The following is a 14,310-nucleotide window of genomic DNA, read 5'->3' as shown; positions in this document are numbered from 1 at the left end:
ACTTCCTGTGCTCACAGCAGCTTCCTATCTGCAATAAGAGGCAGAAAAAGGAAAAAAAAAAAAGGTCCCTCCAGGAATTTAAACCCCTGACAGTCTCTCAAAGCAGACTGAAGTTTATCTGAGAGCAGTGAGTGTGCAGGTCTCACCCAGCACTAGGCTCCAGCACTGTGGCTCTTGTAAAGCATCTGCCTTGGGTGAAGGCTCAGAAACACAGGAGCAAATGGAGAATTTAGTTCCCAACACCCATTTCTGCTCCTTTGTGCTGCTGCTTTACTGGAACTTTCCACCCCTGGGCTTGGGGAACCAGAAAAGGAGTGGTTTGCCTTGAAAGGTCAAGGGAGACGCAGAGCTGGGAGTGAAGCACACGAGGAGAGCTGAATTCACTTGCAATCCTTGCAAAGAAACCACTTTTTAATAGTTTCTCTCTGAGTCAGACTAAAGACAATATGGCCTAATAAAAGCTTTTTTCCACTCATCTCCCATCTCCCTGCCCCCTTCCCCACCCTGTCAAAGGGAAGTATGGACCTGAGCTCACACCCACATGTGAAACTGAACTGGAGCATTTCCCATGGACCACAAAACAGCCTCATCCACAGCTTTTTTCTATCTGCGTTAAGCAATTTTACACAGACAGGGACACTGAGCCTAGTGAACAACTTCCACACGCTGGGATTCACCCCAAAAACTGGAAATGAAAGTGCTGGAACATGCAAAGAGCTTGTTCCTACAAATACATTACATTTAGAGTTCAATTATTTCTCTTTATCAGGATGAAGGCAGAAGAGGACAGCCCAGGTGGGAACCACAGGGCACTTCTGCAACACGTTCCTGTAGAGGAACAGAACACCACAGCTGCCCACCCAAGGGCGTCCCACCCTCAGGATGTTCCCTGAGAGCACGCACCCCATCCCAAACACCAACAACCAGCCGCTGAGATGTCCCAAATGAAGGCTGACGACCACCAGGAAGGGTCCACTGCCTCAAAGCAGCACATCAGTGAGGGCCAGGCTGGATGTGGCTCAGAGCACCCGGGTCCAGGGCAGGGGGTGGAATGAGATGAGCTTTGAGGTCTCTTCCAGCCCAGACCAGTCTGTGATTCTGTGATTATGAACTGGAGCAGCTCAGCTACCAGAGCAGGAGCCTTCCCTGCAAGAGATGTTCATGCAGATCTCCACCAGGATGGTGTTCATCAGTGCTGGAGGCAGGCAGTGCTCACAGGCACCACTGCAGCTGGCAGGCCTTGCTTGGGGTCAGACCCCTAATGTCAGCCAAGGCTTCAAGCTACATGAATTTCCTGTCTTGTCCTAGACTCAGGCAAAGCTCAAGTTTGCACAGAGGGGGAACTGGTGCCATTCAGAGGCAGCAGTGGAGCTATGGGATGTGCTAACACAATTCCAATGGGGATCTGACCTGTCCTCAACAACAGCAGGAGGCAGGAGGGAGTGAAAAGAGGGGAAAACAGAGCAATTCCCAGTAAGCTTTTAGCCCAAACAGCACCTTTAGCCAGCCTTTGGATCTGCAGCTTCAAGCCCCTGGAAGTTTAGATGTCAGGTTTAATATTGTCAGGTTACCTGCCAGGGGGTTTTCCCAAAGGGAACATGATCCAGAGCAGGTTCAGTCACACACTGCAGCCATGGCTCCCACCAAGCACACCGTCAGCAGCCCAAACCAAGCCAGTCTGTGCCACTGACAAAGATAGCAGCACCATCCTCCTCACTAAAGGGAAATGACTGTTCAAGAGAACTTGAAGAGAGGAAGCTGAGACTTCAGGGTGCTTTTCCAGTCCATACATCCCAGCTCCATCCCCGAGGCAGGAAACTGGGCTCAAAGAAACTATTCCATGCCATCCTGCAAGCCTGCTGGAATGATTTCACGTTCATGCAACAGTCAAAAATATGAATTCTGTGCCAGCACTAAACACTGTTATTAACAGGCTTTTGGGCTGTGAACCAAAGTTCTGGCAGTGATGATCCTCCCAGGATGCCAGCTGGGGAGTCAGGGGCAGCAGGGACAATGTCCCAGCACAGCAGCATACACACTGCAGTCTGTGACACTCATGGTGTGCCTGGGGAGTCAAGGACACCTTCTGAACATTCCAGAAGAACAGAGACTCACATTTAGGAGCCTCCTTTCCCTGGGAATAGAGCTGGACAATAGACTGGAGTGGTTGGAATTTCAGCACCTTGTGAAACCTCGAGACTGTCTCTGCACAGGGAGGGCTCTCAGCTTCCTTCTGATACAGCATTTGCTCCAAGTCAAAGTCAGTCAAGAGGCACAGAAATGTCTCTTCCCACCCTCCTTTTGGATTTTTTACCTCCACAGATTCTTGACACCTTAACATCAACCTAGAGCTACACAAACAAGCTTTATAATCCTGAGCTAGGAAAGGCAAGGGATCAAAGTGAGTTTCCCCCAGAGCAACACAACCTCCCATTAGCACCTCCTGACACCTCAGACTTTGTCCCTGCTCTGCCCAGACCAGATGTCCCTGTGCCACCACCGCAGGCAGCAGGATTCCTGTGCTCCCAGTTAACATCCAAGCACCTGACACAGAATTCAGTATCTCTGCCTGTTCTGAGCTTTACTTTCTAACTACAGCAACTTGACAAAACATTATGCTGGACAGAAAAGAAAGAAAAAGCAATGCTGTACTCACACACAACTGAATTAAGTCCAAAATTTTGCTTCTAGATAAGAGTAGGGATTTCGATGGGGCTAGTTCAGTGCTTTCATAATGCTCTATTATGGAAAGGAGAACAAAAATACACCAAATCCCTGAAGAGCTGTGAGAAGTAACTAGTCCAGGAATAATAAAAAATGGAAAGAAAGGAGGGAATTGGGGGAAAGATAAAGAGTGGTGGGTTTTTTTTCCCTAATCCCATTGACACATTTATTAAGCCCTTAGATTTGTGTGCATGTAACTCAAAGACAACCCTGCAGGAAAAGACTTTGTCAATTGAAACTGTGCTGCATCCTGCACACCAAAAGCTGCAGCTCCCCCACAGGAGCCACGAGGTGTGGGGTGTCTGACCCCTCCAGCCACCCTGCAGTCATTGGAGCTTCTCTGCAGCACCAGAGAAACCCACAGCAAAACAGAAAGTCAACATTCCTAGAGGGAGGAAAAGGTCATTGTGGGGAGGGATCAGAGTTCAGCTCAAACCAGCCACACACAGGAAGTTCAAAGTAACTCCTGTGCACTTCACACCAATGCAGAAGTGAAAATTAGATCTCCTTCAGGGGAGTGGTGAGGGATGGACAGAAAAGCAAATCTGCATCTCCAGTGGAAGAGCCCTGCTGAGAATAAACACAGGAGAAGGGAGCCTGTGTTTGTGGGAGCACACCTGAGCTGCTGGGGGCACGGAGCACATGTCCGAGCCCCCACTTTTGTCCCTATCACGTGCCCACCTCACGAGCCAGCTCTGACCCTCAACCAGGGCAGGTGCTCACCTTCCTCTTTGTTGTTGGTGATGTCTTTCAGCAGCTCAGTCTTCATGCAGCCGTCTTTCCTTGGCTCTCCCTTACTCAGCACTGCTCGCTACGGTGGGGGAGAAGAAAAAACAGAAATATCAGGGTTGAGCTCAGTGCTCAGACACACAGTGCATTCAAAAGAAGAGACAATCATGGACACATCCTGTTTACAGCACAGCCAAACCTCCCTCTGCAAAATAAAGGCTGCCAGGAAGCTGCCACCAAGGCACAGGTCACAGATAAAACACGGCAAGGCTGGCCCAGGCTGACAGCCCAAGGAGCACAGGGGCTCCAGGCTGTGCCCAGGGCTGGCACCTCCCAGGTCAGGGTTGGATGCAGCCAGACAGATTTTCCCAGTGCAACGTGCCTGGGAATCCAGCTGAATCCGTCTGCGTGAAAGACATCTTGAGGAGGTGACTCTGACTCCCCCAAAACTTTTTAGCCTTTGGGTGGGGGAGGCAGATCTATCAGGCTTCTCACTACGACCTCATTTATCAACATTTCCAGCCCATGTGCTTTTGGTGGCTTGGTTGAGTTTTTTTGCAGCTCATTCAAATGAACATCCAAAATTGCAAACCATCAGTCAGCTACAGCTACCTCCTCATTCACAACATCCATGTTTATTAAAGTTAATGAGCTCTATTTTTAATTCTATAGAAAGCAATTTTTCTTTTTCCCCCTCTTTAAAAAAAAATTTTTAAATTACGTAAAAATGGAACACCTGCTCATCTCCTCTGCCTTTCACACGCTTGGCACCACATTGTTAGCTCAGGTTTGCAGCCTTAATACCTTCTCGTTCTCTATTTTGAAGAGGCAAGACTGAACCAAGAAAACAAAAACCTACTACCAAAATAAACAAGAAGGAAAATGGTATTTTAAAAAACTGAACTAGAAGGGGTCTTTGCCACAGCTGTGTTTAAGGAGAGAACTGGAGTGGAGGCAGGGATGGGGAGTGCCCTGCAGAGCTGGGGTCCAGCACTGCCGGCGCCACAGCACAAGAATAAGCCCAGGTCAAGCCAACTGCTGTAGGCCAGCACAGGGAGCAGATGGTGCCTGCAGCCATGCAAATCACAGGGTTTAAAGATCACTGGGTGATAAAGAAAGAAAAACAACCTGCCCACCTCCCTTAGAGCAAGTGAGGGGGATGAGCCCAGTGTGGCAGCTCCCAGCCCTTCCCAGCAGCTTGCCCATGCCTGCGTGGGATTGTCCAGAGCTGGCAGGGGAGATGGGCTTTGGTGCTGCTGCTGCTGTCACCAGCCACCCTGCCAGGCTGGTGAACTCAGTGCAATGCCCTGTGCTGGCAGGGGCTGCAGAGCAGCTCCCAGCCCCATGCAGGGCTCATCCAGCCCCAAATCCCTGCAGGATCGCCCTGTCCTGCACCCAAATCCACCATGGCAGAGACACACACCAAGGGAAGCAGGGAGACAGATTCCTGGGAAAGCCTCCACCACCTGCCAGGTCTGGAGATAAGGGCACTTCAAGGATGGCTCCTGCAGCACAGGACAGAGGCTGTGGGTGGCTGCCTGTCCCTGCCTGTCCCCAGCCTGCCCCGAGCACAATCAGACACAAACCCAGCCACATCGCAGTGCTCTCAGCACCAGCAACTTGTGCTCCGAGCACAGCACCTTCAGATCTCCAGTCACAGACCAAAAAGCTGCTGTGAGCACTAGAAAGCTCAGCTCAGCCCAGCCTGACACAGAACCTACCTTCAGCAGACGCTGGCCAACAGCTTCCATTGAGAAATGACCATAAAACACAGCCCAAACTCTGAACTTAGAGCAGCTGTTTTATTTATTCATTTGCTAACCATATTCTTGCTGCAAACATGAGCTTGTAAACCATACATCTCCTCTAGTCAGACCTCTTGTAAACTGGGAATAACCTCAGTTTTTCTCATGGATTATCCTCCTGCAAGACCTGAGCAAAGAGAGCTCAGAGTGCTCGAGGGCACCCCTGGCTCCCACCACAGCCAGAGGCACCCAGGCCCTGGTCACAGGCACCAGCAGCAAATAAAGAGCCTCAGTCAGTCTAACAGGGACCAGTTTGTTTTCCCAACCTTTGTTGCAACAAGGAGAGGTCTTGATATTCCTGCTCCTCCACTGACTCATACAAGAAGCCCCAGGATTTCCAGGGGCCATTCTTCGTCATCTGAGCGTGAGTTTTTCTGTGTTTTCTAAGCAATATCCTCACTCCAGACATTGCCCATGCTCTCCCTTCCTCAGAGGCATTGCTGCTGCTTGCCCATGAGCAAAAGCCACTGCAGGAACCCTGGAGTCAATGCAACCTTGAGCACCCTCCCTGCTCGCTGCAGTCACCAGCAGCTCAGAGCTGCCTGCTCAGCTCTCAAAGCAGAATTCCCAACTCCAAGAGAGAAACCATCACTTTTGCCCTTTGAGAGTACAAAAGCTGGGTGCCAAGGCAAGGCTGGCTGAGGTGGCATCTCCCAGGCTCTCCTGCTTCCTACCTCAGAGACAAACCCCTCACTAGCAGAGGCGACAACGTTACAACTTCCCAACAAAAACTCAGCATCAAGGTAGAAAATAAAGGAATAATTAAAAATAAAAATAAAATTAAAAGCCAACTGTGAATTTTGAAGCATTTAGATCAGAAGGAAGCTACAGGAAACCCCTGCAAAGCCCTCGAAGCCTCGTCCCCCCAGGCCAGCGCTCTCCCGTCCTTGCTCCATCGGCGCCCAGCACCGAGGGGCACCCATGGGGCACCCATGGGGCACCCAGCACCATTCATTCCCACCCAGCTCCACCCAGCCAACTTAGCACCAACTCCACCGCAAGTGTCAATACCTCCAGCTTTTGTGTGTGCGTGTGTGTGTGAGTGTGTGTGTGAGTGTGTGTTGGGTTTCCTTGCCCTCCCCTCCCTTAAATCCAGAGCAAACTTCCCTTTCTGCTCACCCTCCCCATGCCCCATCCGTCCGCTCCCGATTGGCAGGGAAATCCTATACCCACCCTCCCCGCCGAGAAATGTCTGCTCTTGCAGCAGTCCCAACAAAGCCAACTGCCAAGCACACGCTGCTTCACAATAAAAGTCTCACTCGCTCCATTTATTTTTTTCCTCCTTTCCCCCTTTCCCGCAGCCGTCTGCCTCCATTCCCTCGCCCACCCCAGACTGATTATTAACCATCCGTGGCTGGAGAACCTCCATAAAGAGCACACACAACCAGCCACGAAGCATTCTTGCCCCCCCCAACCCTTAATTTTTAGGTTTCAAGTGGTAGAAAAAATTAGTGCATCTGAAGAAAGACTGATTGGGTCTTTGAAAAGGCTTTAAGAGCCATGAGGATCCAAGCAGAGGAGCTACTGCTGGTTTAGTTTTTTCCTCTCTGCCTCTGTTTACAAGAAAACAAGCTTCCTCTCCTCCATGAGGTCTTTGGAGGGGATGGAAGACAGGTCAGACCGGCCAAGGAAAGGCTCTGCAGCATTTCCAAACCAGATGATGACTACAAACTACAGTGGTGCCTTTAAAACAAACAAAAAAAAAAAAAAAAAAAAACAAAAAACAAAAAAAAAAAAAAAAAAAAAAGCCCATAAAAAAAAAAAATCATAGTAATGAAGTAGCATCTCTTGCTTTAGGCAAAAGCTATAAAAAAAAAAAAAGCCCATAAAAAAAAAAAAAAAAAAAAGAAACAGGGAAAAGAAAGAAGAGAAAAAGAACAAAGCTGGGAAACACAGAAAGAGCTTTCGCAGCCTCCTCTCCTTGGTATTTTCATCAGCCATCCGGGTGCCCTTCGCAAAGGTCCAAACAGGTTTTATAGGCAAAGACAACACATGCACAGCAAAACTCCAACATATTGCAGCTTACCGAGCCCAAGGGACCAGAGTTACATCATGAGCCCGAGCTCTCTGCTCTCCCGGCAGCCCGGGAAGGAGCGCAGGCTGAGGTGCCAAGATGTCTACCTTCACCAGGGTCTTTTTTTTTTTTTTTTTTTTTTTTTTTTTATGTCTTAAAAATCAACGGTCTGGGAACCCGAAGCTCGCAGCAGTGTTACTGTGAGCAGAGCTGTGCACACACAGCAGGTCCAGCTGGAAGAGGGCTGGGAGCAGGAGACCCCTCAAATGCCTGTTCCCATCCAGGGCAGCGCATGCACCAACACCTCTGCGGGATGGACAGCACTGATCCTGCCTGGACCCAGCCTCCAGCTGGTCACCAACCCCTCCGAGGTGACACGAGACCCCACTCAGGACACGACCCCAGGAAAAGCTCCCACCAGCCAGGAAAATGAGGGCTGCAGCAATGATGGAGCAAGGCAGAGGTAAATCTCTCAACAAATGATACAACTCGAGCAGCAGCAGATTCTTATTCACTCATTTTTTTCCCTCCTTCTCCTAAAAAAAAAATATAAATTGAAATAACACAACCCAAACCAGCCTGCTCGTAATAACCTTTGCCTTGAAGAGAAGACAAACATTTTGTAGTTAATTATATAGGAAGTAATGATTAAGAGAATGCTTGTAGAAAGAGAGTGTTTCTTTTGTAGGCACGGGGAGGCTGCTCATTGCAGATCTCAGCACTGTGCTTGGGTAAGGCCTGGGCTCAAGGCTCATGGGGACACTGACCACGGGCCTGTCATTAGAAGCAACAGAAGCATTTGATCTGGAGAAGGAAGGAAACACAACCACCAGCATACCTGGCCTACAAAGCAGTCACCAGTCTCAAAGCTCCTTTTTTTCAGGCTAAGGCCACTTCCTTATAAGCCTCATGCAATCATGTGAACATGGAATTTTATCTGCAGCTCACAACAAGCACTGCCCTCAGCCTGAAGTTTGCTCCCAAATCAAATTCTTTGCAATTCTTTTGTCTCCTGAAATCCTTTCATCCAGTCTATTCTCCATAGAAAAGAAACATTTCCTTCTCAACCCCCATGTCCTCTCTCCTGTTCCAGCCGCACACGTCGACTCCCTGAGAAGGGGGGAAGCACAGAAAGAGGTGCAAGTCCCTGCATGCAACAGCTGGGAACACGGAGACACGTGCACGAAACACAACAGGACTTAAAGTGACTTCTCCCAAGACAAGGCATTCCACGACGGCGTGCAGGCTTCAGGCAAGGGGGGGTCTGCAGAGCCCGTGCCCTCTTGGAAAGGGGAGATCGATTTACACTTCCTCACTGCTTCCAGGCCCATCTAGCTGCATCCCAGTAGAGTTAAAGCCAGTGCAACTTGTGTGTGCAGGCAAATGTAAATCCAGAGCAGACAAAGGCATCCCCTCCTTCCACAGGCTGAGGGTAGCAAGGAGTCCAGCTGCTGCCTGCCCTCTCCTAGGCCCCAGGAGGGGAGGGGGGGGAAGAAAACCCTAAAATGGAGATCAAGATTCATCACTATCTCTAGCAAAAGCAAACCAGCCATTTCAGAAACACCCAGTCCCCAGGAACTGGCTGAGCCAGGACAAAACCAGAGCATCAAGAGGAGCCTGGAGCAAGCAGATTCCAGCAGTCCAGGGCAGGGGAGCTGGGAGGCAGCTCACCCCCATCAACGGGGCTCAGGTACCTCTTCAGCCCCCACGCTCCTCTTCCTCCCACCCCAAAGCACCGCAGCCGGCGGAGCAGGTCCCTGTCCCCCTGCCCATCCCCATGGTGCCCAGCCAAAGGGCACATGGGGCAGCAGAGGAGGGAAAGCCTCTCATGGGTTCCCATGGGACCACGAGGGCCTGGCTGAGCTGCCCACACCACCTCCACCTGGGTCACCTCCGGCCATCGAGCGGCCAAGCAGCGAGACAGCGGTGCCTGTGAGCCGGGAAAGCGGACGGGGAGAAGGAGGGGAAAAAAAGACAAAATAATAATGAAAATAAACATAATCATAAAACTTGCACCCTCGGGCCTGTCCCTCTAGTAACTACAGCAAAACCTCACCAAGGCCTTACTCTGCTGGAGGGCGAGAAAGCGACACAGCGCTGCCCAGCACCCGAAGTCCTGGAGGTGGGAGATCCTCACACCCTGTCCTCCATGGCCTACGGGCTTCGTCCCCGGCGTGGGGCCTGGTTTTTCTGCTCTGTCATTAAGAGTGGAGCCTGGTCTTTTCCTTCAATCCCAAGAATTGCACGGAATTAGATCATCTTTCTGGCTCGCCTCCCCCTACAGGCAGCTCCCGAGCATGCTCAGCGCGGCCGCGCTGCCATTTCATAACCGCATTGTTTACGGACACACGGACCTGCCATCTTTTGACAGGGACACAGGGCCCGTGTCCCTGCCCAGAGCCCCGGCCCCCGCCACAAACACCCCCTTGGGGGCAGGCAAACTGCGAAAGCATGGCAAAGTAGAAGCCTGGGGGGTGATGGTGATGGGTTTGTTGTTTTTTCTGATGGTTTTTGTTTCTTTTTTCTCCTTTTTTGCTCTTTGATTTAGGTGAAAATCCACGTGCTTTGGAGGGAGAGGTTAACCCCTGTGGGAGCTGTGGGGAGGAGGAACTCACAGGACTCGATGCAAAATGCCAGCCATGATTTTTAGCTTCTTCAAATCACAACTGTGCTTCGATGACACCTAAAAATATAATCCCCAGCCCAGTCTGCCATCCTCTGCCGAGCCTTCCTCTGTGAGAGAAGGGGCTGGAAATATGGTATTTCCCTTAAATAAACAAGTTGGCTTAGTCCCAGCACATACAGTTTTCTCCTTTAAATGCAAACCAGAGTATTTTTGCAGGCACACAGGAAAACGAGAAGAGGAGGAGGGGAAATGTTCTTCATTTAACACCAAGAACTCCATGAAAAGCCTTGCAAGGTTGCTCAGAGCTCCGCTCTGTTCCAGCCCTCTCCCTGTCTGTGCTGATCATACTTCACAGGTGAAAGCAGCTCTGACTTATGACAGAGAGAAAATGCCAGAAGAGCTGGAGGTTTCCTCATCCTTGGAACAAGGACAAGTTGTGAAAAGCTTCCTTTGCAAGAGCCACTGTGCTGCTCAGGCACAGTATGGCAGTGTTGCACGGAGGACACTTGCACGTCAGACCTTCTTAACCCCCACTGCCTCGACCCTTCTCCACGTCCTTCCCCCTCCCAATGGGGACTGAAGGAAAAACACAAATAAATGACCTGGTTTGGAGGATGCAAGTTGTTGTGTTGGAGTCCAGAATATTTTTTAAAAGCTTGCTCAACATTTTCTCCCCTTCTACATTTTCCTTTTCTTTTTTCTAATGGATGCTTTCCAATTAGCTTGTACAGTTTGAGAGCTTCACTCCTGCTGCTTTCCTGACTACTGTAAATCCTGGCAGGCTGCCCTCCTCCTCTGCCCCCCTCCAGGACTAACACCACCCTACAGCAAAGCCAGACACGCATCCTCCACCCAAGAGACCAAGGAGCTCAGAGAGGCACAAGAGGGACAAATCCCGCTGGAAACATGAGAGGCCATAAGGGTCTGCAAAGAGGGGTCGGTGTCAAAACTCTGAATTCAGAGGAGTCAGAAAAAAAAACTGGCTGAAAATGGGAGTTGAAGATTATAAACTCAGGGATTTGTTTCCATATCACTGACATTCCATGTCACTGCAGGAACATATGGTCCTCCAAGGCTTGCAAGCAGGGAGCACACGCCATCAGTGCCCCGAGCCTTTGGGCTGACCCCAACACACGGTCACTCCCCCGCTGTGGCCATTCCTCGACCACTCTCAGCTCCAGGAGCGGGAAGGCAAGAAGGAAAAACTTCAGGGAAAAGCAGCAAAAGGAAAACAAAGAGAAGCAGCAGGAACCAAGCCAGCCCTCCCCCAAACCAGCTGGCCAGGAGAGTGAAGCTCCTTAAAACTCCTTGTTTACCTGAATAAAACAACTCACTGTCATTGCATGAGGTGCACACAACACTCTTTCCTTAAGAGATGGCATCACATGGGAGAGCTCCCAGGAGCCAGGTCATGGAGCTGCCTCTGCCCCCTGCCCAAGGCTGGTCTCACAGAGGCTGAGCTGCAGGAATACACCCCATGTGTGCCACACAGCCTAGTTCTACCCAAACATGTTCTGGGATGAGGGCAAGAGCTTGTGCTGGCACCACACAGTCAGTTAACACGAAACAGAACAAAACCAAGACCCAAAGGCCCCACTTTGGGCTCTTAACCCTTGCAGAGAAGCAGTGCCAAACCCAGACCTCGGCAGCTCTCTCTTCCCTCCAAAGTAGGTCAGGCTTTTCTGTGTCTCTGCAGACACTTCCCAAGGGCCCCAGCCGGCAGGGACAGAGCGTTGGGCGCTTCTGGCCGGTGCCACACCGGTGTCACCACCACACAGCAGCACAGCTCCCACACCTCAGTGGGTTTTTGGTTGTCTCTTCAGCCTTCATCAAGCCCAGAGCCCATTTTCTCCCTGGGTGGAGCTGCTCAGGCAGCAGGTCAAGGCCTCAGCTCTTCACTGTTAAAGAGAAATCTTAGCTCTCTCCTCATGACTTCTGATGCCTTTTCCTTTTCTTCTGAATGATGAACAACGAGCACATTTCTAGTCCAGTGGAGACATGACAGATATTTAGAATCAGTATCACAGATTGTCCTGTGTAAGCTCTCTAATCTTTTAAATGCCATCTTCACATCTTGCTCCTTGATTGAAAATTCAATATTGTGTCTGCATTGCAGCTTTGAGGGTCTCCCCGGAGCACAGCAAGCTCAGGTCAGTGTTCTGCAGGGGTGTCCGTGCCTTCCAAGGCCTTGGGACCTTCTGTGTCCATCCCAAATGTCACTGAGGTCTGTGGCAGCCAACAGAGTTCTTGCATGTAACACAAATCACAGAGGAAAAAAAAAATCCCAAGGGCAGAACCAGGGAGCTGAGTTTTAAAATATGTTGCAGGCATGGACCTCCTGCCATGAAATCAACCAGGGATGTTTCCTTTTAATCAGATGTTTCCTTGGATTGCTACTATGAAAAAAAAATAAATAAAAAGAAAAAAAATAAGAGAGAGGGGAAGAAGTCACCCCAAAATAAAAAGGATTGCTTCTTCCTGGTAAAATACTGTTAGCTCTGGCCTCCACCCAAGTGAGCCATAGGCAGAGGCTGTCAAAAGAGACCCAGTGAGGAGGTGCCATGTGGCCACAGGCCCTCTCCATCCCTTTAGAAGTTCAGTCTTCAAGCAGCTCGGGCACCCCAGGCTTTGTGCCTTTTTCTTCTAAGAGCTACAAGCAGGGAGGGCTCCTTGGAGAATTTTCCAGAAACTTCACACTTAAAAAGCACAAACAAATCCTAAAAACACCAAAAAAAAAAAAAAAAACCAAAAAAAAAAAAAAAAAACACCAAACCAACCCCAAGCGAGCCTCCCCACCCCAGGAGCCAAACGAAAGGCACGAGGAAACAAAGCCCGAGGTTTGCCGGCGGCGCTGCTGGGCACCGAGGCCCCTCGGAGCCCATGGAGCAGCCATCCCAGCAGGATGGGCCATCCCAGCAGGATGGGCCATCCCAGCCCGCCCGCACGGGCAGCCACGCGCAGGAATATCCAAACAAATGAACAAACAACCCCGGCCATGCTTCCCTGGCCTCTGCTCCTCCTCTCCTCTCCAAGGCTTCTCCTTCCCCGGCAGGACGCAGCCTGCCCTGCCAGGGCCTCGCCAGGCACGGGAGGTGGACGGACCCTGCGGTACCTGCGGGCAGCTGTTGTCTTCTTCTGGTGAAGACTCCAAGAGTTGCATATTCCAGATCCTCATGAGCAGTGATTCAGTTTCTGCTCATGTGATAAAGCTCCCTCTACAGAGTGAGCATGCCCAGAAGAGCCCATTTCACTGCTCCCTCCACTGCAGCCATTTCACAGAGAACCTGCCGGCTCCAGGGCGTCCATTGGAGCGCGATTATCCCGGGCATCCCGGGGACGCACCGGTAATGCAGATCATCTGTCAACTTTCTGACAGGGCGCCAGGCCTCAAAACTGATCACTCGCCTGAAAAAAAGAGAAAGCTTTTTAAACCAGAGTGCTGTCTCGTGGCCTTCAAGAGTAGCACTTGCCCGTGGGAAAAGGAGAGGCAGGAGGGACAGGGAGGGATGTGAGTGGCTTGGGGATGTCCCCAGGCTGATTTTGTTGTGCTTAACAAGGTCCTCGACCTCTGAGAGCTGGGATGAAGGCACATGGGTTAAACTGATGCAGTGAGCAGTGTCCAAGACAGTGTCTTCGAGATCTGAACTGCTGATCTGAAAGGAGAGATCATTTTCACTTTGGGGATTAATAACCTGACCTGGTACAACTGACTTTGAAAGGGTATCACAAAAACAGTCACGGAAAAGCAGGGGGGGAATGGAATGAAGGGACATCCTCATGGATCCATCCTCATCCTCACCCTAATGAAGGGATAGTTCACTACGAGGCACAGGAGCTCTAAGCTCAGCCCGTGTCAAACCCTACAATACTACTGGCCCCAGCCAGCAAGATAACAGAAGAAATTTTAGTTTCAAAATAAAAGTAGTTTGTCACTGTTCCACTTCACAATTAAGCATAAACTCTTGGCAGCCTTCATATCTGCTCAGGCTCCCAGTAAAACTGCCAGAGCAGCTCGCAGGAACATCTGTAAGCAGAGCTCGGCTGGAAGGGATTCAAGGAAGACTGGCATTTATCGGAGGCAGGAGCAGGAGGCTGCTGGAGCCGGGTGTCAGGCTGGAGAACCTCCCCCCGAGCAGGGGGAGGGCGGCCGGCAACCTCGGGGAAGAGGCCAGAAGGAAGAGGAAACTCCGACATGGCCCCGTGGCACCACCCGCGTGCTCTCGGCCAAAGGAAAAACAGCTTTCCACAAGAGGAGAGCACCAGAGAGCGTCCTCCTTAAGAGAGAGTTCTCTTTAAGAGTAGAAGCTACAGTGAAGATGAGTGGAGTGAAATGTGTGACAGTGAGCTGGGGAGGGCAGGGAGCAGCCTGCACTGTAGGGAGGAACAAGACATCCAAATCCGTAGGGAACTTT

General features: G+C 50.7%; 1 protein-coding gene across 15 annotated transcripts in view; it reads right to left on the bottom strand.

Annotated features, from left to right (window-relative positions):
- Positions 1–14,310, bottom strand: part of EHMT1 (euchromatic histone lysine methyltransferase 1) — a 121,832-nt gene that overhangs the window by 62,142 nt on the left and 45,380 nt on the right. For 6 of the 15 annotated variants that reach the window (XM_041474938.1, XM_041474949.1, XM_041474948.1 and 3 more), the window contains exon 2: positions 3,448–3,535. In XM_041474938.1, coding sequence (XP_041330872.1) covers positions 3,448–3,535 — 88 coding nt within the window. Of the gene's footprint in view, positions 1–3,447; positions 3,536–8,110; positions 8,773–9,328; positions 9,496–11,539; positions 11,559–13,010; positions 13,304–14,310 lie in introns of those variants that run through there. The other 9 variants (XM_041474937.1, XM_041474952.1, XM_041474939.1 and 6 more) reach the window with 6 other exon arrangements.

This window comes from Pyrgilauda ruficollis, unplaced genomic scaffold (genome assembly GCF_017590135.1).
Source record: "Pyrgilauda ruficollis isolate IOZ18807 unplaced genomic scaffold, ASM1759013v1 scaffold34, whole genome shotgun sequence".
NCBI classification, from domain to species: Eukaryota; Metazoa; Chordata; class Aves; order Passeriformes; family Passeridae; genus Pyrgilauda; species Pyrgilauda ruficollis.
This window is presented reverse-complemented; position numbering and strand designations above follow the sequence as displayed.